General features: G+C 44.6%; 1 protein-coding gene across 2 annotated transcripts in view; it reads left to right on the top strand.

Moving 5' to 3' along the window:
- The window catches only part of INO80C (INO80 complex subunit C), a 30,377-nt gene extending 17,966 nt beyond the window's left edge, over window positions 1-12,411 (top strand). For both annotated transcript variants that reach the window (XM_008060296.1, XM_008060297.1), the window contains 3 exons: window positions 1,014-1,125; window positions 2,697-2,764; window positions 12,021-12,411. In XM_008060296.1, the coding sequence (XP_008058487.1) occupies window positions 1,014-1,125; window positions 2,697-2,764; window positions 12,021-12,152 (312 nt within the window). In that variant the 3' untranslated portion in view covers window positions 12,153-12,411. The remainder of the gene's footprint in view (window positions 1-1,013; window positions 1,126-2,696; window positions 2,765-12,020) is intronic.
- The last annotated feature ends 2,096 nt before the right edge of the window (window positions 12,412-14,507 follow it).

Genomic DNA, 14,507 nt, shown 5'->3' with positions numbered 1-14,507 from the left:
CTAATTTTTTGATTTATTGTAGAGATGAGGTCTCACCAAGTTGCCCAGGCGGGTCTCAAACCCGCAGGCTCAGGCGGTTCACTCACCTCAGCCTCCCAAGGCGCCGGATTACAGGCTGAGCCACTGAACCTGGCTAAAAGTTAATTTTTGAATGAATTATTTTGGAAATACATATTACCAATGTCTGTGACAGATTTGGGTATTCTTTTTCATTTTATTTTGTCATCTTCATAGAACAATAACAACAAAAGATTTCCAGAAGTCTTGCCATGCCATGAGTGGGGCTTAACCGGCTCATCCAGGATCACCAGTTTGCAAGGAAGACACTTGCCCGAGAAAGGAATTTAGAGATATAGTCATGAGTTTAAATCTGATTTTGTAGTAAATTTATTTTAACATGATAAGAAATTCATGAGTGAATTCCACAAAGTTAGACCCAATAAAGGATTTGATTGCTGTATGTGCATGTGAAAAAGTAGCCTTTTCTTTCTACTCTACCACAACTAACTCAGGGGTTTTAACAATTGAGAAACTTTGTTTTAAACTAAGATTAAACCGGGTGTGGTGGCTCACTCCTGTAATCTCAGCACGTTGGGAGGCTGAGGCAAGAGGATTGCCTGAGCCCAGGGGTTCAAGAGCAGGCTGGACAACTTGGCAAGACCTTGTCTCTACAATAAATCAAAAAATTAGCTGGGCATGGTGGCATGGAACCACAGTTCCAGCTATTTGGAAGGCCGAGACGGAAGGACCTCCTGAGCCCAGCAGGTCGTGGCTGCGGTGGTCATGAGCGTGCCACTGTACTCCAAGCTGGGCAACAGAGTGAGACTCCATCTCAAAATAAGTAAACAAACAAAGAGTAACATGTGTGATAACATACTTAAAACAGCTCAGGGTTACAAATGATTGCTGACAGAATGAGAAATACATTGTAGTTATGATTAAGCATAAATGTTAGATTCTCAAATGATAGTCTCCATTGATTTGTTTCCTCTAATTTATGCTTTTACTTCAAGCACTCTGGCCACGGTGGCGCAGTTGCTGGCAAGAAGAACAGGACCTGGAAGAACCTGAAACAAATTCTCGCTTCCGAAAGGGCATTGCCGTGGCAACTGAATGATCCTAACTGTGAGCTGACTAGAGGCTTCCAAGTGTTTACGATGTTTAGACTAGGAACTTTCTTATAACAAGCCCACATTATTTTATTGTTTGCATAATTGTAGGAAATAATTTTTAGCATGAGAATTTTATAGTGGCATCAATCTAGGGATAGTATGTGTATATTTCCACACAACTGTATCTGTATTGAGCCTGTTTGTTTGTGTTGTCATGGATGTGTGGTTTTTAGTGTCGTAGGTCCCGAGATGATAATATTGGTGTTTCTGCTAGACAGACTTCTTACTCAAAAGTCTACTTTTAAAATTTGTTTCCAAAAACAAGGTAGCCCAAGTATAATGCCAGATTTAGGAAGGTTCTTAACAACCAGCTTAAAGTTCAGTTCTTTCAGTCTCCAAACCAGTGTTCTGCAGAGTAAATACTTTATGCCACAGTACGTCCAAGTTCATATAAAACACAGTTATATACTCTGTTCAACTTCATCCGAAGTTCAAATTGCCGGGCATGGTGGCTCACACCTGTAATTCCAGCACTTTGGGAGGTGGAGGCGAGAGGATTCCTGAGTCCAGGGGTTCGAGACCTGCTTGGGCAACATGGTGAGACTTTATCTTTACAATTAAAAAAAAAAAATGAGCCAGGCATGGTAGCATATGCCTGTAGTTCCAGCTGCTTGGAAGGCTGAGGCAGAAGGATCGCCTGAGCCCAGCAGGTCGAGGCTTCAGTGACTGTGAGTGTGCCACTGCACTCCAACCAGGGAACAGGATGAGACTACTACTCAAAAAAAAAAAAGTTCGAGTTTTCCTCCAGCTCCTGTGCCACTGTACTTCTTTCCTAAGGGTGACTCAGATGAATGATTAGTGGGCTAGTCAGTCATCTGGGTGTGGACATAGGCTGTCTGGGTGGAGGCTCAGATCTGATTAGCGGGTTGCCTGGCATTTCATCACTGTCAGCCCATGTAGTGTGGGACCTTGAAAGAAGCTTGTGGGCAGAGGAGCTTTCTAGTGTTCTGTTGGAACAGAGGATCCCTGGGGACAGGTGGCAAGGTGGGGCTAGATCCAGAGGCTGCACTTGGCCCATGTATTATTGTATGAAAATATGGATTATTTTCTTTTCCTTTTTATTTTTTGAGTGAGTGTCTCATTTTGCCACCTAGGCTGGATGATCAGGGCTCGCCACAGCCTTGACCGCTTGGGCTCAGGTGATCCTTCTGCCTCAGCCTACCAAGTAGCTGGGACTACTAGACACATGCTACTATGTCCTGCTAATTTTCTTATTATTTATAGAAATGAGGTCTCATTATGTTGCCTAGGCTGGTCTCAATCCTGGGCTCAAGTGATCCTCCCACCTCAGCCTCCCAAATCACTGAGATTTCAGGCATGAGCTATTGAGCCTGGCAACATATTGCATAGCTTCTGAGACTCCTCTCCTCCTTCTCTGGTTAATCCCCAGAGAATTCTGAGTACTGAATCACAGGGAAAATTTCGGGAATGTTACCAAACACTTAAACACTTATATTAGAAAAAAAGAGATAGGATTTGAATGCTTTAAGGCCAGCTTAGTTATCTTTTTCTTTTTTTTTTCAGACTTCAGTATTGATGCACCTCCTTCCTTTAAACCAGCTAAGAAGTATTCTGATGTTTCAGGTCTTCTCGTGAGTATAATTACATCTCTATTCCTTATAACGTTAAATTGAGATGCTCTTGCGGTAATGTCTTGTTAAACAGTGTTGAACATCGACCACTGCTGGTCCTGCCTGTAGCCCCCGGCTGTGAATTAGGCAATAAGTTTGTGAGGTATGTTCATACCGGTAGTGTCCGGGCAACCTGGAGGGAGGATTGTAGCAAACAGGAGACCCGGGATTCAATTCCTTCTCATCTGCTAGTTAACTATATGAGATAACATGATATAAACAATTACATCTTTTCAAATTGCTAATGTTGTAAAAACCTACATTTAAAAAAAATGATTATACTTTTAAAAAACATACTTAAACTTCTCTAAAGAGGGACTATGGTAAAGGTAGTGACTTTCATCAGAACCCCCTTTCCAGATGAAACCTTTCACGGAATTTGATATCTAAAGGGCCTAGTGCCCACCCACCTGCTGTGGTCCCATGTGGATCTGGGCCTCTGTCGTCCTCCCCACTTCTAGCGATTCCTCAAATGCTGCTGGTGGAATTCACTGGAGCGCAGGAACCTCAGAGCACCTGTTTCCTTATTTGTAGACTGTAGAAAAAGTGTAGAACCTAAGTCACTTTCAGCTATTCTTTTATTGTTGTTGTTGTTGATAAAACTCTTTTTTTATTTTATTATAAAGATGTGGGGTACACAAACGTTAGGTATACAAACGTTGATTATGCAGGTACCCTTGTTGATGAGGTATGTCCCTCCCTCCCCTAGCAGTTTCCCTCAACTGCCAATCCCACCTCCCCTTCCCTGACAGTTTCCCACTACTGCCAAATGCTTTCTTATAGTATTATAATGGTTCATCTTCTTTTTTTTTTTTTTTGAGTCAGGGATGATGCCGGGTGGGGTGCGACACAAAAATGGTGGATTCTTTGGCTTGTTTCTAAAGTGAATTTGAGCAGCCAGTGAAGTTTTCAAGCAAAGTTTATTTAGAAAGTAAATGAGAGAGAATGAGAAGATTCACCTCCCCAAGATACGGGAGGGGATCAAGGCTAAGGAAACATGGCAGCCACAGCTCAAAGAGCCATGTGGAAAAAGCAGAGTTTAACAAAGCAATGGGGTCTGCTGTTTTAAGTCACATGCCTTTAAACCTTCCCTTTGTTGGGGGCAGGTTGTTAAGGTGATTGGATGGTGGTCTTTTCCACCTCATCACAAAGGGACAGGTAAGTGCAGGTATTGACATCAGGCAGATGAGTGGGTTAGCCACATGATTGCTGCTATGGTGATGGGGTTTGTGTCATGAAGGTCATGAAGGGCTGATTAGGTTAATTTGTTTGCAAAACAAGCTGGTGAGAGGATGGGTTGAGCCTTGTACCTTCAATGGAGAACCTGAGGGATTTTAGTGATTATGAGCTGAAAGCTGGGGCTGTTCTATTCTTACATCTGATGGGATTTTCTTTTGATTTGCTGAGGGGGTGGGATAGGCTGATAGCTTGGCCTGCAGTAAAATGTAATTTAAAAAATCTCTAAACACTTCCTAAAACCTAACTATGGGACATTTATCTATCTGTGTCTAACTTGTGCTAGCTACCCTGCCTCAGGGAGTCTTACTCCGGGCTGGAGTGTAGTGGCATGATCACGGCTCACCACAGCCTCGAACTCCTGGGCTCAAGTGATCCTCCGTCTCCCGAGTAGCTGGGATTATAGGCACACACCACCAAACCTGGCAAGTTTTTTGATTTTTCTGTAGAGATGAAGTCTTGGTATGTTGCTCGGGCTGATGTCAAACTCCTGGGTTCAAGAAATCCTCCTGCCTTATCCTCCCAAAGTGCTGGGATTATAGGCATGAGCCACTGCGCCCAGCCTCAGCTCATCTTCTTTACCCTTTTATCATCTCTAGTAAGTTTAGAAGATGGACTTTTTATCTCGCAACTATAGAAATAATGAAGTATACCACTTTTTAATCTCTTATTACACATCATTTAAATGCTTCATATTTTAATGAAAATGTATGACTTCAACTTGTGTAACAAACTAACCAAAGTAATAACATACAGTACATTATTAAAAAGAAAATTGCCTCTTTTGTCCTTATGGAAGATTCCTCTTTTTCCCTGATATTATTTGTTGTTTTGTCTGAAATGAATATAACTACCCCAGCTTTCTTCATGTTCAGTTGAAAAGATTTCACAGGAATGGAAAAGTAACTGTGGATGTTTTATCTTTCTTGATCTTTTTACTTTTTTTTTTTTTTTTGAGTTGGAGTCTTATTCTATCGCCCAGACTGGAGTTTAGTGGCACGCTTGCGGCCACCGCAGCCTCGACTTGCTGGGCTCCAGCGATTCTTTTGCCTGAGGCTTCCAAGTAGCCAGAACTACAGGCGCGCGCTACCATGCCCACCTAATTTTTGATTTACTGTAGAGACAAGGTCTTGCCAAGTTGCCCAGGTGGGTCACAAACCTGCGGGCTCAGGCAATCCACTCGCCTCGGCCTCCCAAAGTGCTGGGATTACAGGCTGAGCCACTGAGCCCGGCTGATCTTTTTACTTTTAAACTATATATTTAAAGTGGATTTCTTGTCAGAAACATATTGTTGGGTCTTGCTTTTTATCCAGTCTGATAATCTGACTTAGCCTTAGATTATTCACATTTAAAGTGATTGTTGATGTAGTTGGATTGAAGTCTGCAATCTTGATAGTTGTTTTTATCTGTCTCATTGTGTTTATTCGTGTTTTTTCCAGCTTCTCTAGATTTAATTGAGCATTTAAAAATAGACTGTATTTTTTTTATAGCAGTTTTGGATTTACAGAAAAAATCCAAATTCAGTTTCTGCTATTTTATTTTATTCTTCTGAGTCAGAGTCTCACTCTGTTGCTCAGGCTGGAGTGCAGTGGCACACTGCTCACAGCTACCACAGCATCGACCACCTGGGCTCAGGTGATCCTTCTCCCTCAGACTTCCAAGTAGTTAGAATTGTAAACTTGTGCCATCATGTCCAACTGATTTTTTAGTTTTATTGTAGAGACTAGGTGTCACCATATTGCCCAGGCTGGTCTCCAACCCACAGGCTCAGGTAATCCTCTCATCTCATCCTCCAAAAGTGCTAGGATTATAGGCGTGAGCCACCGCACACAGCTTTTCTGCTATTATTAAATCTGTAGTATATTCATTACAATTAATGAACCAATAGTGATATTTTTTTTAAAAAAATGTTTTTGAGTCAGAGTCTCACTTCTTTTTAAGCTGAAAAACCTTTATTTCTCTTTTAATTTTAAATATATTTCAATGTGTATAGAAGTCGGGGTTGATGGTTTTTTCTTTTATTGCTTTTGAGACGTCAGTATTTAAATGTCTTTTTGCTCCTGTGGTTTCTGATGAGAAATTTGGCACACTTCTTACCTTTTTTCCTCTCTATGAAATGCTTCTTTATTTGACTGCCTACAAGATTTTCCTTTGGCCTTTTGTTTTCAGCAGTTTGAATATAACTCTGAGTATTATTTTTCTGGTGTTTATTTTGCTTAATGTTCTCTTAGCTTTTTGGATTTGTGGTTTGGTATCTGTTAAGAATTTTGGAAAATTTTGGCCATTACTTCTTCAAATGTTTCTTTTGCCTTGCCTGTCTCTTTTTTGGCATTCCAATTATGTGGATATTAAACGATTTGATAGTGTCTCAAAATTCTTTTTTATTTTTCTTACTCTTTCATTTCTTTGTGGTTCTATTGACGTGGCTTTAAATTCTTTCTTCACTGCATTGAGTATATCACTGAACCCATTGAAAGCATTCTTCATGTCTGTTACTGTATTTTTAATTTCTAGCTTTTCTATTTGATCATTATAGTTCTCATGTCTCTGATGAAATAACTTTCTAGACATGCATGTTGTCTGTCCTTTAACTCCTGTATCATATTAATTGTATTTCTTTTAAATTTAAATCCTTTTTTTTTTTTTTTTTTTTTTTTTTTTGAGTTGGAGTCTCACTCAGTCGCCCAGACTGGAGTGCAGTGGCCGCTCCTGGCCACCGCAGCTTCGTCTGCTGGGCTCCGGCAATCCTTCCGCCTCAGCCTTCTGAGTAGCCGGAATTACAGGCATGCACTACCACGCCAGCTAATTTTTTGATTTATTGTAGCAATGAAGTCTCGCTGCCCAGGCGGGTCTCGAACCTGCGGGCTCAGGCAATCCACTCACCTCAGCCTCCCAAAGGTGCGGGATTACAGGCTGAGCCACCGAGCCCGGCTTAACATTGACTTTATATGAATCAGTTTCTATTGCCTGCTTTTTTGTTAACTTTGGGTCACATTTTTCTGTTTTTTTGCATATATACAAGTTTTAAAAAATTGTGTACTGGACATTGTGAATGATACATTGTAAAAACTCTAGATTCTGTTATCTTTTTCTGAAGAGTATTGACATTTCTTCCCCCTGTAGTTTGCCCAGTTACTGATTGCTCCCGGCAGTGGGTATAGGCTTTGTTTTATACTTTGTTAGGATGGGTCTGTGGAAAACTCAGGATATTCCCCAACCTCCTTCAACTTAATTGCACTTAGCTTCTAAGCTCTTTATCCTCTGCCAATCTTATTGAAGTTTGGTGTTGGCTTTGTTTTGATGTAGCCAAAACAGGCCTTACTCAAGGGCATGGTTTTTACTCCTAAGCTGTTGCCTTTCTGGTGGCTTAGCTGAATGTCTGGGGTGTTATCAAAATCTCTACTCTGTCTAGGCTGAAACTTCAGCAGCTTCAAGCACTGCTTAGCCTCCCAAGTCTCTGTTCCTCTGTTATCTGCTCTCCAGTAAGATTTGTATGGTCTTACCTTAAACATACAGAGCCCTGCCCCTGGTTAAGAGCTCATAGGGAATTCCAAACAGGCTTTTACTCCCCTTCCAGTGCAGCTCACTCTTCTGATGCTCAGATTTGCCAATTCCCGCTGCTTTAGTCCCTGCCTCCCCAGATGAGGGGGTCTACTGCCCTGCTTGAGCTCCAGCTCTCTGTCCCACTGTTAGGAAATTGCCACAGGCAGAGAGTCGAGATGATCACAGAGTTTACCATACGAGCTTCTCTTTTCTCAGACATTTTAGTTGTGTGCTACTTCTTGTCTATTGCCTGAAAATAGCTACCTCATACATGGGACCCATCGTCATAGTCGTTTATGTCAAGAGAACTAGTCTTGCACCAGTTATTCTGTTATGACCCAAAGTGGAAATCTACCCTGTGCCATTTTGAGCTTGTGGAAGCCATGGTTTGTGGCCAGACTTGGTGGGTGACCCCCTACAATGTCAGTTTTATCCTCACCGTTTCAGGCAGCTAATCTACTACAGTGGTTTTCACACTTTAGGAGGCATGAGAATCGTTCTAAGGAACATTATTCCAGGCTGCTTTATGCCATCAACAAAGGACTTGTTATGACCTAAAACCTCTTGCTTCACTGTGTGTAAAAATCAAGAAATTCTGAAGATACAGAGACAATTCCATAGTTGAATCAGCAAGAAGATATGAGTAGGCAGTGACAAGAAAGGAAATTTGGTGACCAATAAGTGAATATTCAGCCTTACTGGTAATTAGGAGGAAGATTCATCAAGACAGGGAAGAAATTAAGACATTTGATTATACATTTTGGTGTCAACATAGTGAAATAGACATCTCCATACATTGCTGCTTTGAGGTGGGAATGTGCATTAGCATGGCTTCTTTCAAGGGCACTTTGGCACTTTCTGTATTGAGGCACAAAAAGCAAAAGCAATTGGCCTGGTAGGCAGCTCCCTGGAGAAATAGTATGCATAACAAACTTCATGCAGATATGCCCAGGAGAGACTGTTTGTATTAGCAAAATTCTGGAAACCGCATAAAGGTCTATCAGTGAGTCTATTTCATACAGTTCTGTGAGCTCACTGCATTTGTAACATGGATAAACTTCCAAGATATATTGTGGAATGAAAGATGCAAAACAGCATAAACAGCATGGTGCCGTGTACATAAAAATCAGCACACACACGAGAATATTGGGTAATTTTCCTGGTGTGTTTACATATGTGTGTAAGGGTATACATGTAAAAAGTCTGGAAGGGTGCCCGCCAGCAGTGGTTCCCTTGGGGGAAGGCAAAGGACTTTTGGATGGTAGCTGGTGTTCAAGGGGGACTTTATTCTTCGAATTGTTTTTTTTAGAGGAGAGCGTGTTCGTCTGTTGCTTGTATAATTTAAAGTCACATAATTATAAAGTGAAGCCCAACTCTGTTGACACTGACATGTGTTCCCTGCCAACCATGTGACTGTTTCCCCCATGTGTGGGCATGGCAGGAGGGCATGCAGGGTCACACCTGTGTGCAGCCTCCATTACAAAGCTACAGAAGGTGCTGTGGCTCTGGGTGAGATGGGGGAGCCATGAATGCTGTCACCCTGCAGCAAGGAAAGCCTCAAGCTGTTTGCCGACTGCCCTATGGGAAGGCAGCCTTTGCCTTTTCATTCAGGCTCAAGGGTTGGCTTCCAGAGGGGGTGGATTGGAGTTGTGAAGTTCTTGTTCCGCTCTGGGGTGTCACCTAGCATCCTCCCTTCTGTTAAAAATGGGTCCTGGTCCCTGGGCCAGGTCAGGTCTGGTCAAGTTTGTGCCGGTAATCTTTTTTTGGTACCACAGGATCTCTGTCTTCCCCATTGTCTATGCAGCCTCCTTCTTGGCAGTGAGGTCTGGACTTGAGCGGCTGGCTCAGCACAGTTTGTTGGTGGGAGTGAGGCAGCCACAGATACGGAGGCTCGTCTGTTTATGGATGATCCAGGTCAGACGCACCTCCCTTCCAGTTGGTTAATCTAACTTCCTCCTGGCTAGGAGCCCTCAAAAGAGACTTGTCACTGTTTTTCTATTTTTGTTTTGTTTTTGAGTTGGGGTCTCACTCTGTCGCCCAGGCCAGAGTGCAGTAGCATGACCACTGATGACTCACTACAGCCTCAACCTCCAGAGCTCAGGCATTCCTTTCACCTCAGCCTCCCAAGTAGCTGGGACTTACAGGTGTGTGCCACCACACTGGCTAATTTTTTTTTTTTGTAGAGATGAGGTCTTGCTATGTTGCCTAGGCTAGTCTCAAATGCCTGGGCTCAAGCAGCTCTCACCTCAGCCTCCCGTAGTGCTGGGATTACAGGTGTGAGCCACTGAACCCAGCTATTGTTTTCCTGTTTAAGCCTTTCCTTTTATTAATGTCAATAAAGGAACTGTGGTACAAGAAGGTAACATCTAGATCAAGCCAAAGAATCAAAATTCTATTTTATATAGAGCTTTGATTAATCTTAACTTTTTAGGAATAATCCTATTTTTTCTGACATGCAGCAGTTAAGTGCTTCAGGGCGATCCCCAGTGGCAAAATGGGAAGACATTTTAGAACCTGAGAAATTGTGACTAAGTTCCCGTCAGCTGCTGCTGCTTTACGGAGTCTACCCTCCTTTACTGAGTCACAGATTTGCAGTGAGTCCAGCTTCACACAAAGGTGACCAACACTGGAGCAGACAGTCCACATTTGAATAATTGGATGTTATCTGTCTAGACTTTAATGACATCCTCTATAATTTTTTAAAGGAGCTCAAAATGACTCAGTCTCATGTTTTCTGGATCCCAATCTGCAGAAGCCATGTGCTTTGAGATTCGTAATAAGTGAATTATTTCTCCACTTTGCACATAGGGAATTGACACCAAAAGAGAATTGTGATGTGTCTGGGAAACAAATTTTTTTCTGTGATGGGCCCCGTTGTCTGCTTGTTTCTTTGTTCGTTCATTCCTTCATTCATTATTTGTCTAGACCCTGACTGCAGGCCCACTGTACATATGACGTCGCACCAGGAACTGGTCTATAATGATAAGCAAACCATGGGGCTCCTGCCTCACGGAGCCTCATGGCCTAGACCTCAAAGAACCCTGTAGATAGTAAATGCCAAAGCAACAGAGATGAGCATTCCAGAGGGGAGACGTGCTGCTGTGAAAGTGGAGACTGGGGTTCTGATATCCTGTGGGTGTGCAGATAGGCTTCCATGGGGTTGTGGCTTTGGGGGTGAGTCCGGAAGAAGGTGCAGTTGGTGACTAAGCAAAGTGGGCCAGGGTTGGGGCCCTGCCAAGGAGAGAGCAGAGGAGACATGACGTGGGCAAGGGACTTCAAGGCCAGGGCAATTGGAGCCAGAGAATGAGTCTGCACAGAAGGAAGGAGGACCCAGAGCTGAGGAGCCACACTGAGGACTTGGGTCTTTGCCTTTGTCTCAAGAGCAGAGGAATCATTGAGAGTTTTTCTTTCTTTCTTTTTTTTTCTTAAGAGAGAGATGGGTTCTCACTATGTTGTCCAAGCTGGTCTCAAACTCCTGGGCTCAAGCAAATCCTCTCTCCTTGGCCTTCCAAAGTGCTGGAATCATACCACGCCCAGCTGCATTTTGAGAGGTTTTGTGCTGAGGAATAACATGACTGAATTGCAGGTTGTAAAGATGGCCCTGACTGTAGTTGCAGGAGGGCAATCCCTTCCAGTGGAAGACTGGGTGTGGTTGGGTGGCCAGCTCTGCACTGCAGGGTGGCCCAAGCCTGCAGGGGTTGTGGTGGAAGAGCTGGGAAGCCAGGTGTGATGGTTCAAGCCTGTAATCCCAGCACTTTGGGAGGCGGAGGTGAGAAGATTGCCTGAGTCCGGGGGTTCAAGACCAGCCTGGGCAACTTGGCAAGATCTCATCTCTACAATAAATCAAAAAATTAGCTGGGTGTGGTGATTGTGCCTGTAGTTCTAGCTTCTTGGAAGACTGAGGCGGAAGGATCACCTGAACTCAGCAGGTCGAGGCTGCGGTAGCTGCTGCACTCCAGCCTGGGCAACAGAGTGAGACTTTGACTTAAAAAAAAAAAGGAAGAACTGGGGAGAAGCGTGCTGGAGGTAGGTGGGGCGTGGCAGGGAGGTCCACGTGCCCATCATGCGCAATGTCAGCTCCTGCCTTGGCAGTCCAGGAGCGCCTGTTGGAAGGAGGCAGGTATTTGAAGGCAGGGAAGGATGACCACCGTGATTACAGTCTTGGACCTGTTGCTTGCAGCCCTGAAGGTGCCCATAAGAAGGGTCCTAGAATCGGTGTGATTATTCCTCTTCCACTTGTCCATATCCTGAAGTGTTTTTCACATCTGGGAAGATTAATGAGTCTGTGCCACTGTGAGCAATTTAGTGTTTTGGTGATAGAGCAGGACTTCATAAAGATATAGCTCACTTTCAGTAATAGAAAAAGAAGCTAAAACTTGAACTTAAAACCTCACCACCCACAACTTTCTGCCCATCTCTGTGCCCATTTCTCACCCAGGCCAACTACACAGACCCCCAGAGCAAACTGCGGTTCAGCACCATTGAAGAGTTTTCCTACATTCGGAGGCTGCCATCGGACGTTGTCACTGGCTACCTGGCCCTGCGGAAGGCCACGAGCATCGTTCCCTGAGCCCGAGCCATGGAGATGGAGTAGAAAACTCTTTCGGGGCAGACTTTGGGCTGGCGATTTTGTTTCATGGAAACAGACTTAATCTGTTGTCAGTCTGAAAATGCCAGTGCTGTGCCTTGGAAAGAACGTTTGGCTTTAATTTAAGGGTTTTTCTTTTCTATGTTTTTTCCTCCAAGTGTGATATTTCCTGTTAATTTAAATTATTCTTCAGTTGTTTGACAAGAAAATACAATAAAACTGTACTTTTAATTTAACCCAAGTAAGTCCCTGACATTTTCTTTCAATGTTGCAAATTCTTGTAGAACACATTTAAAGACTCTACAGTGAATCCACCACAGTTCTGGATTGCTCCTGATTCCAGTGACTTCGTTTTGTTTGTCTGTTTATTTTTGTTTTTTGTTTTTTTTTTTTGAGTTGGAGTCTCACTCTGTCACCCAGACTAGAGTGCAGTGGCCACTCCCGGTCACCGCAGCCTCGACCTGCTGGGCTCTGGGGAACCTTCCGCCTCAGCCTTCCAAGTAGCCGGAATTACAGGCATGCGCTACACACCCAGCTGATTTTTTGATTTATTGTAGAGATGAGGTCTTGCTGCCCACGCGGGTCTCAAACCTGTGGGTTCAGGCAATCCACTCACCTCAGCTGACTTCGTTTTTTTAAGTGACATGTTAGTCTTCTTTGAATAGAATGCTTGGAAAAGGTCCAAACTGGATCTGGAGAAGAAAGAGGCGAGTAATTTGTTCTGCCCCACTAGGCAGGTCCTTGCCTGTGCCTCAGCCTCGAATCAACCCCCTCGCCCCTCCCCACTCCCTTCCCTCCCCTCCCCTTGACCTTGGAAGTGTGGGATGCCCACACTGACTCTGTGCAAGAAGGGTTTCTGGCTTGGTACAGAATGTGGCCCTTTGGTCACAGCCTGCTCCCAAAAGGTAGTGTTGACGTCTCCATCCCACAAGAAGAGGAAGCATTCCTTGTGCCAGGAAAAGGAGTGTGTGGAGACAAATCCTCTTCCCACATTTCTTCAGGGAGGACACTGGAACTCAGCCCTGGAGCTTCTGGGCTGCAGCTGCCTCTGCTTTGGGGGATTAGGCTCCCAGGTGTCCTTTCTTTCCAGGGAAGCCCCTCCTGCCCCTCTCCAGGCTTGGAGAAAAGAAGCCGGGAACCTGACTCCATTTCCTCCAGGTCAGCAGCCCCAGTATCTGTCAGAGCCTCCTTTCCAGTAGCCAGTGGTAAGAGAGGGAGAGGTACTCCCCTCCTCCCATGACAAGGGGCCTGAGCGGAGGGACATTTACTAAGCCCATGACCGTTGAACAAGCATCAGAGTCACTGGGAGCTTGTTGTGACACAGATTGGGGGTCCTGCTCCCTGAAGACCTGATTCAGTAGTTTGTCTGGATGGGACCTTAGAATTCGCATGCCTAACACATGATGCTTTGAGGTTCACTGTTCTGATGAAATCAAGGTCTCTGAAAGACCAGAGGTGCAGTTTGGCTCCCACCATCGCTCCTGTGCTTCCTGCCAGCTGTCAGCCTAGGAAAACCCCCAGCTTCCCTTTCGGTCAGAGCCAGGACTGAATGAGCCACAGGTCCTTCCTGCCTCACTTCCACCTTCTTTTATACAAAGAAAACTTGGGGCAGGTCCACATCTTTTCCATAAAGTCCTCCAATTGGGCAGTGCCCTGAAATCTAACACTGTTGGATGCCACCTCGGACCCACTATTCAGACTCTCCGGGGCAGGGTTCTTGGAGAGGGAAGACTTGCCCTACACATGTCCCCGGGGAGAGCCCCTAGGCTGCAGCCCCCGTAGGTCTCAGGGTTTCTGGGTGTGTGTTTGTTCCATGAACCCTTTGTCTGAGCCACCTGGAGCCAGGAATGGCTGCCAGGAATGCAGCAGGTTCCTGGGCCACACCCTACACCTGACCGACTCAGGGAGAGGGGTCCGGGAAGCTGCCTTTGACAAATATCCTGGAGTGACCGTGATGCACAGAGTGGTGTGAAAGCCACCGCCTCCCATGGGCAGAAGGGAAGCTTGTATGCCAGACACCACGCTCCCTTCTTCTTGCTCCCCTGCGTGGCTTTCCCTGCAGTCTTTGTTTCCCTGGAGAGCTGTGAGTTCTGAAGTTCAGATCGTTTCGCGTCCCAAACTCCAGAAGTCCAGGCTGAGCCAAACCAAGCTTCAAGCTGTGAATATTTCCAAGAATGGGCCCTACAGGTTTCAGAACAGGGAGGTAATTTATCTTGATTCAACTGGCCTGATCAGAGCCCTAGACTTAGAGTTTTTCAAACTCCCCAGATGATTCTAGTGTGCAGCCAGTTATTTCACACAGTGTGCATTTTCTTATTCTCAGATCAGCTGACTCTT

The sequence above is a fragment of the Carlito syrichta genome, unplaced genomic scaffold, assembly GCF_000164805.1.
Source record: "Carlito syrichta isolate Samal-C Ts95f unplaced genomic scaffold, Tarsius_syrichta-2.0.1 Scaffold304583, whole genome shotgun sequence".
NCBI lineage: Eukaryota > Metazoa > Chordata > Mammalia > Primates > Tarsiidae > Carlito > Carlito syrichta.
The sequence above is the reverse complement of the archived record's forward strand: the minus strand, read 5'-3'. Positions and strand labels throughout refer to the sequence as shown.